The sequence below is a fragment of the Canis aureus genome, chromosome 4, assembly GCF_053574225.1.
Source record: "Canis aureus isolate CA01 chromosome 4, VMU_Caureus_v.1.0, whole genome shotgun sequence".
NCBI lineage: Eukaryota > Metazoa > Chordata > Mammalia > Carnivora > Canidae > Canis > Canis aureus.
This window is the reverse complement of record NC_135614.1, coordinates 75,750,941-75,769,764: the sequence shown is the minus strand read 5'-3', so window position 1 is coordinate 75,769,764 and position 18,824 is coordinate 75,750,941. Positions and strand designations below refer to the sequence as shown.

The 18,824-nt window shown below is 45.5% G+C and overlaps 1 protein-coding gene across 1 annotated transcript in view; it reads right to left on the bottom strand.

Moving 5' to 3' along the window:
* ADAMTS12 (ADAM metallopeptidase with thrombospondin type 1 motif 12) overlaps positions 1-18,546 on the bottom strand; it is a 310,224-nt gene extending 291,678 nt beyond the window's left edge. Inside the window, exons 1-2 of the mRNA XM_077894289.1 lie at positions 18,137-18,546; positions 9,355-9,716 (exon numbers count right to left, since the gene is read on the bottom strand). Of these exons, the coding sequence (XP_077750415.1) occupies positions 9,355-9,716; positions 18,137-18,263 (489 nt within the window). The 5' untranslated portion in view covers positions 18,264-18,546. The remainder of the gene's footprint in view (positions 1-9,354; positions 9,717-18,136) is intronic.
* Between the last annotated feature and the right edge of the window lie 278 nt (positions 18,547-18,824).

The following is an 18,824-nucleotide window of genomic DNA, read 5'->3' as shown; positions in this document are numbered from 1 at the left end:
CAATGTAGGCGCCATCATAGAGCATAGAGTTTTAAATGCCACTAATCTCATTTTTAGCATTTGCACAGCAAAACACAGAAAACACTCAATTCTTGTATTTTTAGAAACTAGAACCTAACAAAGTTTAAAGAGTTAAAATGATATAACAGCATATCCTGGCAAAAACTGAGATCTTGCTAGTTGGAGGCTGGAAGACCACACCAAGGCTTCATACTGTCCTGCATCCTGAGATTAAATTTCTTTTTCAAGCATACTTTCCATTTGTTCTGATGACAAAAATTAAAACTCTCTTCACCTCAATGTAAAGATGGCTAAACAAGGAAACAGAGGGATGCCTTCAAACATGGTTATTGGGTAGAAATGGTTTTCTCTGCACATCTTAGTAGGATCTGAGCATTTATGTAACTGGCTCTTCTTGGGAAAGCCTCCTCCCTTGTTCCCGCCCAAGCAGTTGTTCATTGGAGATCAGAAGCAAAGAGCCTATTAGTTTCAGGAAATAGGCACAGACTGGTTCTTCACCTTGAATTGAAGAAGAGATTGGGAAAAGTATTGACCAAGACTCTCAAGAGCTCAACGTAGAAGGATCTGTTATTAATGCAAATACACACCCCACTTCTCCATACTGCTGTATGAAACTGAGTAGCTCAAGCTTTGAGAAACATGCTAATAATGGATGACTGTGTCTTCATGTGGCTGTTACCTGGGGGCCACAGAGTGAGCCCAAATCCTATGAGTAAGGGACTCCGTGATTATTGTAGTAGCACACATTCGTGCAGACTGCAAGAAGCTGTACAAGGGAGACAGATGACATTTTAAATGGTGTCCCTTTCAGACAGATGAAGTTTAAAAGGCACCCATCTAAGTAGACAAATTACAAAAAGATGCTTCACTTTGGGTAATAGGATTATAAAAGCCCTTTTTTCCTCCTGAAGGAAGGATTTGGTTCAGTTGGCAGAGCTGAGCTGGATTCCAGCCCCTTGACGGGGTATTTTTGTGGAGTTGGCTAAGCACAAACTGCCCTGTGCAGCCCAGTTGCTTTATTTTTTTTTTTTAATTTTTATTTATTTATGATAGTCACAGAGAGAGAAAGAGAGAGAGGCAGAGACACAGGCAGAGGGAGAAGCAGGCTCCATGCACCGGGAGCCCGACGTGGGATTCGATCCCGGGTCTCCAGGATCGCGCCCTGGGCCAAAGGCAGGCGCCCAACCGCTGCGCCACCCAGGGATCCCTTTTTTTTTTTTTTTTTTAAATTTTTATTTATTTATGATAAGCCCAGTTGCTTTAGGTTGGGGTTACCCCTCAGATGCATAGATATTCCTTGCAAGAAACATAAAGAAGGAGTAGAAACAAAGATGGGCCTGAGTGTGGGGTGGGGAAATTTTTCTCCTTTCTCAGAGGCCTCGTGACTGGGCCCAGGACTCAGTAGAGAATTATGTTTCAGTGTACCCCTTAGCAGGGAGATGACCAGTGGGGAGATCCTTGCTATAGATCCAAAGGCCAGGTGCTTGGAGTCCCTCTTGGAGCTCAGCCTAGACTCAGCACAGCCAAGGTGAAGAGAAGTTTCAGGTGATTATGTGTATTATACCTTCCTTCTTTTGTATGCAAACTTTCTAAAAAGTCTGACTGAAAATTACAGTTTGGAATCTGATGTGCTTTGCAGAACTAAGAAAAGGCCTGACCCAGGCTGAGAAGAGATCAGCAAAGTTAATAGCAGTGTCCCCTTCCCAAAGTCAACAGGATGGCAGCAGTCAGTGTTCTTAGAGTGATGAACCCAGAAGGGCCACATTGCAGAGCAACATCACACTGCCACGGTGAGGAACCAGTGCCCTGGGAACCCACCAGAAGGGATTCAGGGACCATTTAAGTAGACTGCATTCTAGAAGTCAATAGGTGGCGTTTGAGCCATTGTTTGGGTGGTTGAGGAAACATAATATTGTGAACCCCCAGCCTGGGAAGGTCTAGGGGAACATAGGGCAGTAAAAGGCTAAATGCCGAAATAAAACATCCATCCCTTCAACCACTATTTATTGAAGGTTTATTAAGGAACAGAGCTAAACATGATGAACAAGATGGGGTGAGGGAAAGAAAAGCTAGGCAAAAAAGAAAAGAAAATATCAGGTATTGTTGGTTCTTTTTAAAAATAATATAGACAATGTGATGGAACACTGGAGGCATCTACTTTAGATTGGTCAGGAAAGATGATAAGTTGAGATCTGAGAGATGAGAAGCAGCAGTTAGTAGAAATTTGAGGGAAGAGTGTTCTAGGCAGAGGGAACATGAATGCAAAGGCGATGAGGCCAGAATGTGCTTGATACATTTGGAAAACAGAGAGGTCAGTGTGATAGAGTATGAAGCAGGAGGGCAAGGTGATGGGGAAGGAGGGCAGAGAAGTGGGCAGTGAGCAGGGCAGGGTAGTGAGTCTGGAAGCCAGGACAAGACATTTGGATTTTATCCTACTGCGATGGGAAATAAGTAGAGATTTTAAGCAGCAGAGTGCACTGCTCTCTAAATGTGTTTAAAAGTCCAGTCTGGCCACTGTGAGAAAAGGCTTGCAGGGAATTAACACAGGAAGTGGAGGACACCCAGGAGGTCAATGTCATGGTCCAGAAGAGGCAGGATAGTGACTAGAACTAGGGCAGAGTTTCTCAACCTCGAAACTGTTGACATTTTGTACCATATAATCTTTTGCTGTGGAGGTCCGTTCTGTGCACTGTAGAAAGTTTCCAACATTGTTGGCCTCTACTCACTGGAAGCCAGAAGCAATCTCCCCTTCCCCAGTTGTGACAACCAAAAATATCTCCAGACATTACCAAATATCCCCTATAGGTCAAAACTACCATTGTTGAGAAAGACCGGACTAGGGTGTCAGCTTTGGAAGTGACAAGAGTGGTAGATTCTGCACATATTTTGATGGAAGAACTGACAAGATTTGTTGATAAGAATAAATATAGAGCGTGAGAGAAAGAGATGAGTCAATGATAGGATAATTCCATGGGGTTTGGCCTCGGCAACTGGAAGAATGGAGTTGACATGTAGAATGATGGGAAAGACAGCAGAAGGAGGGAATCAAGAGTATTGCTTTGAACATGTCAAATTTGAGATTCTTATTAGGCATACATGTGGAAATGACAAAGAGCTGGAGTTCCAAGGGAATATCAGAGTTAGATACTACATTTAGTTGTTACTCACATACATATACAGAGGCAGATGATACAGATGATAGGCAGATGATAGATAGATAGATAATAGACCAATAGATAGACACAAAAGACAGATAATTATACAAATTGATGATTAGACAGATGATAGATAATAATGATAGATGATGAGTGAACAGATGGATGGATGGACACACAGGTTGACAGATAAGTAGACAGCATTTGGGATTGATCAGGATCACCTAATAAGAGGGTGAAGTTAAAGAAGAAGGATCCATAAAGCCCCAGGACACTCTAATAATTAAAGATATGGAAAGGAGCAAAGGATGCTGACATAGAACTCTCAGAGTGGCAGGTAAGAGTAAAATCATGATAATTGTGGTGTCACTTAAACCAAGAGACAAAACTACTTTAAAAAAGGAATTGTGCCACATGGTGCTGAAACACAAGTACAAGGAAACCAGAGAGGCACCCCCTGGCAACACGAACTTCACTGATGCCTTGACAAGAGCAGTTTTAATGAGGTGTCCCAACAATGTGAGTAAAGAGATTCAGCTACTCCTACTAAACCAATAAGAGAACTAGATATTTTTCTAAAGTATTTGAAGCTGTTATCTACAACAGTGTGAGATAAGCAGGGCTGACTAATGGGATTATCCATCTCTTTCATGTAGGAATAGTATGTAAGGGGCATGTAAGGGTTAAGGCAGTCACTGAAATGAAGGTTCTTGCTACAACTTTTGAGACAGCTTGCACACTTAAAAATCTATAAAAAGGGGAAATGGCACTGGAATTCTTCAGACCAAAAAGAAATAATAAATCATACTAATGAGGCATAAAAATGTAGGTTACATCAGAGCAGACTCTACTCCAAACCTGCTCTGAATCACTGAGCTAAGTCTCACCTGAGAATAAAATGCAGCCATGCCACTGGGCCCCATCTTTCAGCAGCGGGGGAGACAGAAGAAATTGCTATCATTCTACCAGACTAATTTAGAATCAGAACACTCTCCAAAACAGAATACTTCAAGAATAAATATGAGTGAACAAACCAAGCAAACAAATTTGCAAAAATGGTTTCACTAATTTTTCCCCAAATAAATTCTCTGACTAATTAAAGTAAATTAAAAAAAATACAAGGCAATTATTGAGTCCATTTCATAGCCTCATTCTCAAATCACACTAACGACTTAATAGGTGGGAGGGCCTGCGGACCCACAAAAATAGCCCACCTAATGGGTGATACATACAAAGATAAAGACTGGGAGAATTTCTGGTGAGAAATGCCATCAGAGTGAGACTTCTTCCCAAGGATCAATAGAATTCTCACCTTGGGAAGGAGGGAAAACCAAGCATCATGGACCTTTCAGTCCCATCTGTCAACCTGGATAGGTCTCATGGGAAGAAATGGGAGAGACCTACCATGTTCATGGATTGGACTAAACAAATGTCAATTCTCCAAATTTATATATAGGTTTAATAAAATTCCTACCAAAATCTCAGCAAATTTTTGTGGTCAGATTATTCTAAAACTTATATGGAAAGGCAAAGGAACTAGAATTACTAAAACAATTTTGAAAAACATAAAATGGTAGGAATCAGTCTACTTGATTTCCACACTAATTATATAGCTATAGTAATAAAGATTCTACTAGTAGAATAGAACATAAAACTCAGAAACAGACTCACAAAAATACGTCTAAGTGATTTTTGACAAGTATAGAGGCAATTCAATGGAAGGAAGGTAGCCTTTAAAAAAAGAAAAATGGTGCTGGAACAACTGGACATCCATAGGCAACAAGAAAAACAGAGAGAGTTCAAATGAACCTCTACCTAAGCCTCATATCTTACACAAAAATTAATTCAAAATGGATAATTACTTAAACATAAAACATACACAGAAGGAGGGGCTGAGGGCAGGAAGGAAATGGGTGTGTCTATAAAAGATCAGCATGATGAGGCACCTGAATGGCTCAGTGGCCTTTGGCTCAGGTCATGATCCCGGGGTCCTGGGATCGAGTCAGTTATCAGGCTCCCTCCAGGGAGAGAGGCTTCTTCCTCTGCCTATGTCTCAGCCTCTCTTTGTGTCATTTATTCATGAGAGATGAATAGATGAATAAAATCTTTAAAAAAAATAAAAATAAAAGGTCAGCGTGAGGAATTGTTTGTCATGGAAATGTGGAGCATCTTGACTATATCAATGTCAAAATGTTGGCTATGATATTGTACAGTAATTTTGCAAGATGTTACCATTGGGGAAGACTGAGTCAAGGGTACATGGGATCTCTCAGTACTAGTTCTTATAACTGCATATGAAACCACAACTATCTTAAAATCAAGCATTAAACTGAAAAATAGAACTGAAAATAATACCTCTTTGAAAATTTTAATCCAGACTTGAGCTCAAAACAATAAAGAAAATCTCAATGTGCCAAAAAGGAAAAGGAAAGAGAGCTGAGTAGGAGTTGAAGCAGAGTAGCCCTCAAGAGAGAGTGCCATGACCAACTAGCTAGCTATTCAGATTAGGGTTCAGGATCTAATTCCCTGGTAGGGGCTGGAATCGAGGCTAGGGTTTAAGATAGAACCAAAAACCACATTCACTATAATAAAGCCTGAGCTGAGAAATACTGTCCCTGACTATGAATAAGAATTTAGGGATCCCTGGGTGGCGCAGCAGTTTAGTGCCTGCCTTTGGCCCAGGGCGCCATCCTGGAGACCCGGGATCGAATCCCACATCGGGCTCCCGGTGCATGGAGCCTGCTTCTCTCTCTGCCTGTGTCTCTGCCTCTCTCTCTCTCTCTGTGTGTGTGACTATCATAAAAAAATAAAAATTCAAAAAAAAAAGAATTTAAATTTTATATTTATTAAAATAATAAACAGCAAAATATTTACTAATTTAAGCATACAGTCCAGGCAATGGGAACCTAGACCAAGCCATCAGTGTTAATGGGGTACCCATGAAGGGTTTGAACCCCAATCCTATATCATGCCTAAGCGTGGAGTATAACAGTTTGCAGAAATCTCAGATAAATAGTAACAACAAACTAACCTCAGACAAATCGTTGTAGGGCCCCTGATAATAGCAAATCCAAAAATCCCCACGAGGATTCTCACAGGTAACGATTCCCACCGAGGATGATTAAACAACACAGTCTCTCCATCAAAGAACTTAGAACTAAGTTCTCAATCAACTAAACTGTTCAAAAGAAACAAATTCTATAACTTCAAGGTTATAAAGACATGAAGGGAGAAAGAGATGAGAATGGTAAAGACAACAGAGGGAGAGCTGCTGGGCTGGGACATGAGCTGACTCACTCAAGAGCAGGGTCCAAGAGGATGGGGACTAGGGCCATGTGGAAGGTATTAAAAGGAGGAAGGAGGTCACCCCACCCCCTGTCATGAGTGACCTTTCTTGGGTCTTCAGTTTGCAACCATCTGAGCCTGCTCCAAGGGAAGCTAAGTGGGCCTTAAATTATAGACAACTCCAAGAGAACACAGCCTCCAACATTAGGATGACTACATCTAAAGCAAAGAATATGCCAGCCCTGAGCCAGAGAAAAGAGGAGCAGATGTCCTGCTCCACATGAAAATGCTTCCTTCCTCAGAAAGCCTTCCCGAATGCCACCTCTGTCCTTAGGGGTAGGAGGGGGCCATCCTGTGAATTTGAGTGTGGGGTCATGTTTGGATGAGAGGGAAAATAAATATCCCAGAAGTCAGATCCCAGATTAGTGATTAGGTGAAATCAGACACAAATCCAACCACCCTCCAATCCAATCTCACCCTTTTGATGAGGAGACTGGTGATTATGGCAAATGAACTTGAAGCCGGCCAGCCTGAACGCTCACAGAAGGGAAAGAAACTCATTTGGATTTTAGTGCCTATTTTATAACTGTCCATTAGCCGTTCAATTCTGTATGAAAGACTCCAAAATAATTCCAGTAGATGGGTTCCTTTTTTTTTTTTAAGATTTTATTTATTTATTCATGAAAGACACAGAGAGAGGCAGAGACACAGGCAGAGGGAGAAGCAGGCTCCATGTAGGGAGCCCGATGTGGGACTAGATTCCAGGACTCCAGGACCACGTCCTGGGTCGAAGGCAGGCACTAAACCGCTGAGCCATCCAGGGATCCCCTAGATTGGTTCTTCTGGCAAAATCATTCAGCAATTTGAATCTAGAATTTTCCATCATCTTGGCTACATTAGTCCAAGATTAATCATTAGTTAATATTTGCCTCTTTGTACAAATGGGCTATACAGTCCTGATCTCAACTACTCAGTTCTGCTGTTGTAGTTGGAAAGCAGCCTTAGATAATATAAACACATGGGCTTATCTGTGTTCCAATAAAACTTCATTTACAAACCCTGGCCTCAATTCCACTAACTGCAGTTAGTATGAAACAGGAATTGGAATCTGAAAATGCCCACATGATAGTCAGGACTGCTCCCCGGGGCCATTTGAAATGGAACAGTTCTCAATATTCTGTGCCCAAGCCTGGAAAAATGCTAAACAGTGTGCTAGCTCCCTTAGAAAGCACAAGATGAAAAGAGGGGGCAATTGAGAGCAGCAGTTTCTCAACTCTGGCTACACGCTGGAATTATTGGGGGAGAGTTGCTACTTTAGAGTAATATTGGCTAATGATGCTAATTAATACCCACTTATGCTAATCTATTAGCTGGCAACACCTACCGCACATTAGAATTTCCCAAGGAGCTTTAAATAATCACTGATGTCTAAGCTCCACCCTCAGACCAGTTAAATCAGAATACCTGGAAGGACGGGTGGGGGGAATGGACACTTTTTAAAAGCCCCCCAGTGGATCCTAATGTTCAACCGGGGTTATGAATGACTGCTCTACTCCAGTGCTTCTTAAACTTCAGTGAGCATCAGAATCTCCTGGAGGGCTTATTAAAATAAGGGCTTCAAATAGATAGCAGAGACAGAAAGTAGATTAGTGGTTCCCCAAAACTAGGGGAGATGAAGGAATCAGAGGGCGACCGGTAAAAGGTAGAGAGACTCGGGCTCAAATTAACTGGTGCAATAAAGTTATTCAACATCTCCAAGCTTCATCACCTACTAAAAAGTAACCAAGATGGGGACCTGGGGGCAGAAGAGGACAATGTACATAAATCACCTCATAAACCACACATTCCAGTACCTGGCATATTGGAAACATTAAAAAAATGATAATAGCAGTCAATATCCATGGAGTGTATGTTATTCCTAAGCACTCTTCTAAGGTGTTTATATATGTCAATTCATTTAATTCTCACAATAGGGCAGCCCGGGTGGCCCAGCGGTTTAGCACCGCCTTCAGCCCAGGGCCTGATCCTGGGGTCCTGGGATCGAGTCCCGCGTCGGGCTCCCTGCATGGAGCCTGCCTCTCCCTCTGCCTGTGTCTCTGCCTCTCTCTCTCTCTGTCTCTCATGAATAAATAAAATCTTTTTTTAAAAAAATTCTCACAATAGCCTATTACAGGGATTAGCAAAAAATTTTTTTTTTCCAGTGGAAGCCAGATAGCAATTTGGGGGCCTCATGGGCCATACAGTCCTGATGTCAACTACTCAGCTCTGCTGTTGTGGTTGGAAAGCAGCCTTAGAGAATGTGAACACGTGGGCTTATCTGTGTTCCAATAAAACTTCATTTACCAAAACGAAGAGGCAGTCGGATTTGGTCTGCGGCCCGTCCTTCACCAAGCCCTGCTCGAGGAGGTGGGTTTGCCGGATGAGAAGACAAAGGCACGAAGGGATAAACCAACAGCCTACGTTCCCTACGAAGGATGACCACGAAGTCCACACCGTCAAGGACGATACCGCCGCAGCTGCTACCACCACCATCACTACTAGTGAGCCTCACCCTTCAGCCCACATCCAGGCTTTCCTAATCCAAGAGCCGCAGGCCGGCCAGCCAGGGCGATACCCTCTGAGCGGCCTCCCTTCCCACCATGTGGCTCCTGGTTTAGTGTCCCCTGCTCGGGGTGGCGGGCCCCCAGCACCCTTACTCTTCACGCCGCCCAGATTGCTCCATTGGACTCCTATGCAGGGCTCCCCAGGCCACATGGCAGCCGGGACCGTGTGCATCACAAGCGTTCGACTGGTGTGCACTGAATGTGTGGGTGAACCCACTGGTCCTTGGGGTGCAGGCCAAGGGGACAGGAGCCTGGGGGCGGGGAAGGAAGGGACGGACGCGGGCACTCACCAGTCCCTGGCAGGCGCTGAGTGCGGCAGTCCCCATCCTGGTGCCCTGTTGCAGAACCGTGCCCGTCAGGTGGCAGGGGGGCGCCGAGGAAGCCACCATCTCCACGTGGGACAGGTTCCCGTGTCTCCTCTCCAAGATATAGCTTTCGGAAAGAAATCCCTGAGTGACTGACAAGTTAAAGAACAGGTCCTTGTCCTCATGTGAAATCCTGTAATAGGCCCGATCCTCCGGGCCAGCCAAATCTCTCCTCCTCCGGTTGCTGGTGATGGGAGGGTGCAAGCCATAGGACAGAAACCGCCCGCTGGCGTCTACCCGGACGGGGGCCACCACGTGGTATTCGGGCAGGGCCTTGATGAAATGCTCTGAAAGAAAAGGAGACAAAGAATAAAACCGAGGGCTGCCGGGGTGGCTCAGTCAGTTAAGCGTCTGTGTTTGGCCCAGGTCCTGATCCCGGGGTCATGGGATCGAGTTCTGCATCAGGCTGCCTACTTCTCCCTCTCCCTCTGCCATTCCCCCCCCACTTGGGCTCTCTGGTTCCATCTCTCTGTCAAAAAATAAAATTAATAATAAATTTTTTAAAAAAATCTTTTAAAAAATTTATTATTTAATAATAAGTAATAAAATAATAATTTTTAAAAAAATCTTTAAAAAGACTGATGAGCACTGGGTGTTATGCTATACACTGGCAAGTCGAACTCCAATAAAAATAAATAAATAAATAAATAAATAAATAAATATTGAAAATTTAAATAAATAAATAAATGAAAAAACTGAGAGAACTTTCTGCTGAGTCTATGGCAAGGTAAACGCTCTGCCATTTGGAACTTAGACGTTAGCTTGTTGATTGCAAAATACTGCTAATGACCCGATGTTTCCAGGTCCTGTCCACCGCACAAGCACTGTCCCTATAAATTCCCTGAACAACTCAAATCGACTCGGGGGGGTACCCCCCGGGGTGACCCGTGGCAGCCTGGGCCGACCCAGGGGCAGCGCTCCGATGGCAGATGCTTCAGCACAGACTAATTAAGCCGAGAATTCATTGACGAGGTGTACTGTTAGGAAGGGGCAAGGTCAGCACGAGGAATATTTCAAGTCCTGAGTTCGTTAATACAGATCACAGAGCTTCACTGTGTATCGTAAGGAGCTTAAGCGCCTCAGGAACTTCCATTAACTCGGGTTCGAGAAAAATGCGAAGCAGCCCACCGGTGGGGTCCACTCTGAGAGGCCCACACCGGCCACAGATCGGTGCTTCATAGCGTGGGCAGGGTGCCTAAGGACACGTGGGTGTCTCTTTTTGTTTTTACAAAATATACAAAATAAAAATGGGAAGATGAAAACAGCCACTCTGAAAATGCAAGACGGGAACACCTGTTCCTTCCACACACAAGAACACACGGACCTTTGGCTTGCTCGTGTTTAAATCCCCAGCACTTCCTCCGCATCCTGATGTCTGAGGATAACAAGGAATCTAACTGGCAGGGCCTGATCATCACCCAGGATTACAGACTTCTTCAGGCAAACCAGTAGCCACTTAGAAAAATGACTAATCTTTTGGGGATCCCTGGGTGGCTCAGCAGTTTAGTGCTGCCTTCAGCCCAGGGCATGATCCTGGAGACCCGGGATCGAGTCCTGTGTCGGGCTCCCTGCATGGAGCCTGCTTCTCCCTCTGCCTCTCTCTCTCTCTCTCTCTCTCTCTCTGTCTCTTGTGAATAAATAAATAAAATCTTAAAAAAAAAAAGACTAATATTTTGCTTTACAGGAAAAAAAGGAAAGAAAAAAAGAAAAGGAGGAAGGGATGAAGCGAGGAAGAGAAAGAAAAACAAATTCCACTTGCTGCCTCCCAGATGTATTCCTTGCACTTTTCAGCTTACATTGCTTTGTTCATGTTACACCCCAACTACTGTGTCTTTTGCACTCTCTACCGATAATCCTGTTTATTCCCACTTATGCTTTGAAGTTCCCAACGCTAGTCCCCCTTCTTCTTTCTCCTAATGTCCCTGGTTGAAGTCCTCTCTCCCTCCTCTGCACCCCCAGGTCCTTACGTTCCATACCTCCCGGAACAGCCTCATTTTACAAAGCCTTTTGTTCGTCAGACTTTATTCCCTAAGCTTTTGGAGGCCAGAATCTTGCAGGTCGCAGGTGTCTGGCTCGTAACGTATTGCCGTATCAGTGAGCAGGTTTGTAGCTGATTAATTAAAAGAATTGGACTTAATGGGGGACATTTATAAAATGGCCTCCTTTCCCAGACAACCACCTTCCAACATATTTAGGAAATTGTTCATTTCTGCCTTGGATGAAATACAGGGCAGAGCACAGAGTTTTTACTCTTAGGTACTAATAAATAGTCTCAATATTTTAGATGTTTACATCTACATTTTTTTAAAAAAATCCAGAACCATTGTTTCTAATTGCAACCATTAGGAGCAACAGATCACATAGCAACATAGGCAAATCTTTAAAAACAATATTCAGTGAAAAATAAGATACAAGTTAATACAGAGCCATTGACATCAATGGAAAATACACAAAAACAATACACTACAAAGTCGGCCAGAACATATGCAAACAAAAAATACATATGGAACCCATTAAAATGGTTTTCCATGAGGAAGAATGAGAGTAGGGACAAAAATGCATAAAAAAAAATAAAGAAAGGGGTTTTGTACAAATCAATGACGCTAGTGTGCCATGACTGAGTCACATTGACTCAGTCCTCTATACTGCCTTCTCTCCATGGAATATCTGGACATATTTAGTATCAGAGTTTCACTGGCCTTCCAGGTTCAGAGCTTAGGAGAGGCAAGGCCAGGGTGGGTGGAAAAAGGGTGGATACAGTTGGCTTCCCTTCTATTCTTCTCAGCTTACTCTTTTCTTCTACTACTCACAGTGATGTCTCTGGCTTCTCCAGGGTTAGAAATAGATGGAAATTAGGGGCAGAAAAAGTCTTACTCAACAGTGCATAAGCCATCATCTTGAGGTGGGCCCAGCTGTGTGTGGTCACTGCCCAGAGGCTGACTTCTCCCTCAGGAAATGCTCCTCTGGGCCTATCTCTGAAGATGCATCTCAAAGAATTAAACAAGAGTTTTGAAAATATAAAATGAAAGATAAAGCTTGCCTAGGTTCCAGGACCTACTCCTCAAAGAAAAAAAGAGCAAACAAATTTAGGGCTCTTGACCCAGTTGCTTTCAATCTCGTGGGTTTTGAAGAAAGCCAGCATAAGGTGGCTATACAATAATCTAATGATAGTAACCATAGAAGCCACTTAACGAGCACTTGCTATGAGCCAGGTACCGTAAGTCTCTTCTCCTTCAGTACTTAACAATCTGTGACACAGATTCAGTAAATTCCCAGTTCATAGATAAAGAAACTGAGCCTAAGAGAGGTCACAGACCCAATATGCAACATTACTTACTACTGAAATCTCATGCTTCCTCTTTCAAAATCATGTTCTTAGCCACTGCACTTCATGTACATAAGCAGTTGCACTTGGGAGAGAGTTGAAGGGCAGAATAGTAGAGTAGAAGTGATACTACTGCTCCTGGGGATATGATCGGACAAGAAGAGGAGGGCATGACTTCTTTAAGAGGCCTCAATATGGGATCTCTGGGTAGCTCAATGGTTTAGTACCTGCCTTTGGCCCAGGGTGTGATCCTGGAGTCCTGGGATTGAGTCCTGCATCGGGCTTCCTACATGGAGGTTGCTTCTCTCTCTCCCTCTGTCTCTCATGAACAAATACATAAAATCTTTAAAAAAAAAAAAAAAGAGGCCTCAATATGCTCAGCAGTACAGGGAGATAGATAACAATGGCCTGTTTATCCGGTAGAGTAACAAGAGATAAGACTAGATTTTCTTCTTGAGTTTATTGTAAATGAAGCAGCTAAGCCATGTCAGCCGGTAGGTGTGGATAGAAATAGGAGTGTGACTTATACTGGTGGCCTACCCCTAGTTGCCTTGTCTATACAAGGGCATCAAAATATGAGTATTTACCTCGTAGGGTGGCTATGAGGAGCTGGTGTATTAATACATGTAATAAGTGTAGAACAGTGCTACATTTATTACAGTGGCTATAATTAGTATTAAAGATAGACAGTTGGCCACCAAGGATCATTGTGTCATAAATAGATATAACCTCCAAGCAGAGACAGGGGAAAAGCCCACGCCCACCTTGGCTTCCTCTCAGTAGGTATTTTGTTTGGAAGAGGAGGCAGCTATAACCTTGGCCAGGAGAAAGCAGAGCCCAGAGGGGATATGACAGGAATGGAGAAAAAAACATGTCAGGAAATAATAATAGGCCCTCATTTTTTTACCTCAATTTTTACCATTGCTGCGGTCAAGCACAGCATTCAGAGTATACCAACCTGGTCTCTTGCTGTATCCTTATGGTTCTCTGGGACAGATATTACTAACATAGCCCCTCATCTCATTAGCCCTCATTCCCACCCCTGCAAAAAGACAATGAAGAGGGGTGAGGATTCGTTCCAGGGTGACCTGACCCCAGAGCCCTAACCCCGCTGCCCTTGCTGCTTCTCAAGGGTCTGCCACTGAGAACCAGATGTCAAGATGGGGCATCAACAAGGCTGTGGTTGTTGGAACTGAGACACACTGTAATCACATCACAGTCTGCAGCTTTACGGAAATACATTATCAGCCCTGAGCACCTCGCCTTACCTTACCTAAAATTAGACTCGAAACCCTCAGTCACAAGCATTGATGATACTTCATGAGAAACTCTGTGCGAAGCCTACTGGCACAAGTGCTTTTAGAAATACACACCACCAAGCGATCTTTAACCTTCTGCTTACGAAGAAAGGAGACCAGTGAGAGAATATTTATCTGCCAGATTTTATAGTTTTGGTAAAATCTATACTTAACTCTTTATACTGTGTATTTAATTTTTTTAAAAGATTTTATTCATTTATTCATAGAGACAGAGAGAGAGAGAGAGAGGTAGAGACACAGGCAGAGGGAGAAGCGGGCTCCATGGAGGGAGCCCGACACAGGACTCGATCCCAGGTCTCCAGGATCACGCCCTGGGCTGGAGGCAGCGCTAAACTGCTGCGCCACTGGGGCTGCCCTATACTGTGTATTTCAATGGATTTCTAAGACTCTTTATTAAAAATGAGCAATTAAATTCTCTAAGAGTCAGAAGTTCATTTTCTTTCTTTTTTTTTAAGATTATTTATTTATTTATTCATGAGAGATACAGAGACAGAGACAGAGAGAGAGAGAATGGCAGAGACACAGGCAGAGGGAGAAGATGACTCCATGCAGGGAGCCCGACGCGGGCCTCGATCCTGGGACTCCGGGATCACGCTCTGAGCCAAAGGCACCTGCTCAAACCGCTGAGCCACCTGGGCTGCCCAGAAGTTCATTTTCATAATTCTCTTCCATGGAATGTTGCAACCTTTCGAGTATATTTTTGTCATAGGAAACTACACATGGCAAGATATAGAGGATTATGTTGATCCCTTCAAAGTTGGAAAATATGCCACAGGAAGCTGGATTTGCTCACCAGCCCTATGACTACTGACCTCCAGACCATAATTGCTTATGATAACTAACACAAATAAAATACCAAAACTGTGAAGTGTCTTCTTACATAAAGAAGATATATGAAATAATTTCTTCCTTATTTTTTTTCAAATAGCATAGATAGGTGATTACAACGTTCATTTTGAAGCCCACGCGAACCATTTGCCTTGAAACACTTCCCCTGTTCCCGCACAAACTTGTGCAGCCTCAAGCACAACTCTACCACAGGCCAAACTGTCTGCTCTGTTGATTTCAGAGTCTCTGGGAGCAAAGGAAATCATAGCAACAGCCGGTGACTTGTAGACAGCACAAGGAACAAGGAACCCAAGGGGCTATCCCTGGCTGTACAAGAGAGGCAGTGTGTTATGTGCAAGACCAGTATTCCCCATTGTTCTGGTACTTGGTTGGGAACCAAGAAACCTTGTGGAAGTCGTTGCACGTTTATATATCACAAGTGAGTGATCTGGAAAGAATACTGGGCAGAGTGTCAAATCTGCCTCTTCTGGTCCCTGAAAAGACTGGATATACCTCTGTGCTCTTTCCCAGGGCTAAAATCCTGCCTCTGCCCAACCCATAGAACTAAAAAGAATGTTAATGATTACCTAGGATCAGAATGGTTCCAACCACGGGACCCTGTGCAATCCCCTTGGGTGAAGCGGCACTTAACAGGTGCTCACTGAATACATGCTAACTGACCCACTTCTAAGCCCCCCCCCCCCCCATTCCTCCTTGGAAAAATAAGGATGGCAGAGATGATATCTGAAATCATTTGCAAGTTTAAATGTGCAGAGATTGGGTGCGATTCAAAAATGTTGTCAGAGTAGAAATGGAAATCTAGGGACATTGGTTCTTTGTGAAATGATAGACTGGTCACTGGGGCAAAACCCAGGTCATCCTAGTCCCAAGAGGCTTAGAGTTTTCTCATCCCTTCTCTCCATCTCTCTTTCTCTCTCTCTCCCTCTCATTTGTTCTCCGTCTCTCCACTCGGTTCTAAATGACGCCTGCTCAGAAATGTCTCTGTTGCACCAAATGTGGATTACTTTTAAATCCATTGGTGAGCTGATTAAGAACAAATACTCTGGAGAAAGACTTTTAAAAATGGAAATTATTTTTAAAACCTAAGTTTCTGTGCATTGCTAATAAACTCAGAGCACTCTGCAGCTATTTTTCTTTTTCTTTTTTTTTTAAGGTTTTATTTATTCATTCATGAGAGGGATCCCTGGGTGGCGCAGCGGTTTGGCGCCTGCCTTTGGCCCAGGGCGCGATCCTGGAGACCCGGGATCGAATCCCACATCGGGCTCCCGGTGCATGGAGCCTGCTCCTCCCTCTGCCTGTGTCTCTGCCTCTCTCTCTCTCTCTCTGTAATTATCATAAATAAATAAAAATTAAAAAAAAATTATTCATTCATGAGAGACACAGAGAGAAAGGCAGAGACACAGGCAGAGGGAGAAGCAGGCTCCCTGCCCGGGGAGCGGGATGCAGACTCGATTCCCGGACCCCGAGGTCACAACCTGAGCCAAAGGCAGACGCTCAACCACTGAGCCACCCAGGCACCCCAATACAGCTATTTTTCAATATCAAATACTTTCACCACGTAATCCCAAAGGTGACCAAGAAAAATAAACATCTCTCACCTTCCAGAGAGGAGAGAGCAAGGCCCAGGGAGTATCTGCTCCACACTAGGCTAAATTCACTTACAAAGAAGATGGGGAGCAAGGAGAGCTGAAAGCCAACCCAGGAGAATGCGTATCTTTGAAGCAAATCATGTCCAAATGCCCTGGGAAGTGCTCACAGGCTTTGTCTGTGCTGCCAGAAGGGAGACTTTTCACAAAGAGGCTGTATTTCAAAGAAAAACAAATGCTGCTATTTTAAACTTGGGGGTGGGAGATGGTATCTGGAACGTTTACACAAGCAAGTGCTGGCTGATTGACATCTAACCCTGGTGTTCGGGCTCCAGCTTCCAAGGAAAGCAAAGGGGCTTGCTTCTGATGGCTCTCGAAGTCACAGCAGAGGAGTTCTCAGCAGTGTTTGAACTTTGCCACGTAGGCAGCCCCCTGTGTGGACACCCTCTACAAACACAGGCTGGCGAGCTGTCACCCAACTGATCCTGGTCATTAATAGGGTCAGAATACTAGGGCGGCTTCTCAAGGCCTGAGCATAGTCAGCAAACACTGGACTGTGCGCGTGTGCGTGTGTTGTTCTTATTGCTGCTAAGAGGACAGCCTCCGGAGCCAGGCTACCTGAGTTCAAAACCTCACTGCACCATGAGCTGGGCCCCTAAACTCCCCAAGCTTCCACAGCTTTAAAACAGGGACAGTAGCAATGGCCCAGCAACCCCAGAAGGCCCTTGTCGCTGGGTGCTGGGCTGACACAGGGTGCCTTAACGGTCTTGGCACATGACAGTTTCTCCAGCCACACGGGCCATTGCTGCCGCTCTGTCTTGTCCTAGAAGCCAAGGAACTCCCCACCAAACACAAAAGTGTCTCTGATCTTTCAAAGTCCAATAAAAAAAAAGCAGAGGCAGCAGCGCTGCTCCCCTCGAGGTGTTGGGTTTAAATAACAACTTGTCCGCACACCCCCTCCAGTGTTTTCCAGAGCATTGCAGCTCTCATCACAATCCCAAGGGGATGCAGCCAGCTGCACGGGGAAGCCGGGACAGGCAAAGGTGAGCCCCTACAGGGGTAATCCACCCCCCCCCAAAAAAAAAAAAGAACTGTTATTTTCAAAACACAGACCTACATCTTTCCAGGAAACCAAAACACAGCCAAACTCGCTCAGCAGGGGGCCGGAATCACATTTCCCCTCCCCTGTGCAGAGCTGGAACTAACTAGAAACACTGCAATGACTGCCAGGGGCCAGATGGAACTTTAAAAAAAAAAAAAATCATTTTCCCTGTTCAGAATTTGAAAAAGAGAGGACTGAAACAGTGCAGCACTGAAAGGGGAGACAAAAGGGGGTGGAGGGAGGCGTTACCAGCTACCTCTTGGGCCTTTCTGCTGCAGCAACGGGGTAGAGAGCGGGGCACGCTCGCCTTTGGGGGAGAATTCAGGACTGGCCACTTTCAGCACGGAGCTCTGAGACGCCCCGTGTCACTGAGCTCCAAATTTCCTTAGGACTCCGCCGAACGGTCTTGCAGGGTTCAGCCGGAGGGGGAGGGGAGGGGGAGGGGGAGGGGAGGGGGGGGAAGCAACCAACTTTCCACGCGTCTCTCCGCCACGGCTTTCAAAGGAAATAAAGAAAAGCCACTAACCTTGCCTCCTGTCCGGGAAGTGCACCGGGCCGGGCTGAGCCTGTGTCCCATGGCAAAGGGCCCCAAAGTTAAGGAGGTGAGCTACAACGGAGAGCCTTGCAAGCCAGCTCCTCCGGGCACATGGCATGGTTCAGTTGTTGGGGGCAGAAAAGTCAACGCGGTCTAGCGCTCAGCTCAAGGGATCAAGTCCCCGCCCGCGGCCGAGCACAGAGGCAGGGGACATGGCCCAGGGGCGGGACGGAGCGGAGCGGAGCGGCCGCCAGGGGCTGGGGACCTCGATCCCCCCTTCCCTGCCCAAAGGGGACTGACTGAGCGGGCGGCGCCTGCTTTCCGCGGGCCGTGGACCGGCCGCCCAGCCCCGGTCCCCAGCCCGGGTCCCCACCCCAGCTCCTCACCCCGGGTCCCGCCCGCGGCCGCCGAGCCTCCGGGCCGCGCATCTTCCCGCGGCCTCCCGCCCCCGCGCCGCCGGCCCCGCCCAGAGCCCGCCGAGCCGGCCAAATAGGGGAGGCCCGGGACAGGCACCCGGGGCGGGACCGCGGGGGGGTGAGCCCCCCACCCCCGGCGCTGAGGCGGAGGTGGGCCCGGGACCCCGCTCCCTCCGCCTCTCCCCTGCCAGCTCCCCGCCTGGCCCTGCGCCGCGCAGACCCCTCGTGCGCCAGGCCTCTTGGGGTTCCCTTCCAGGGCAAGC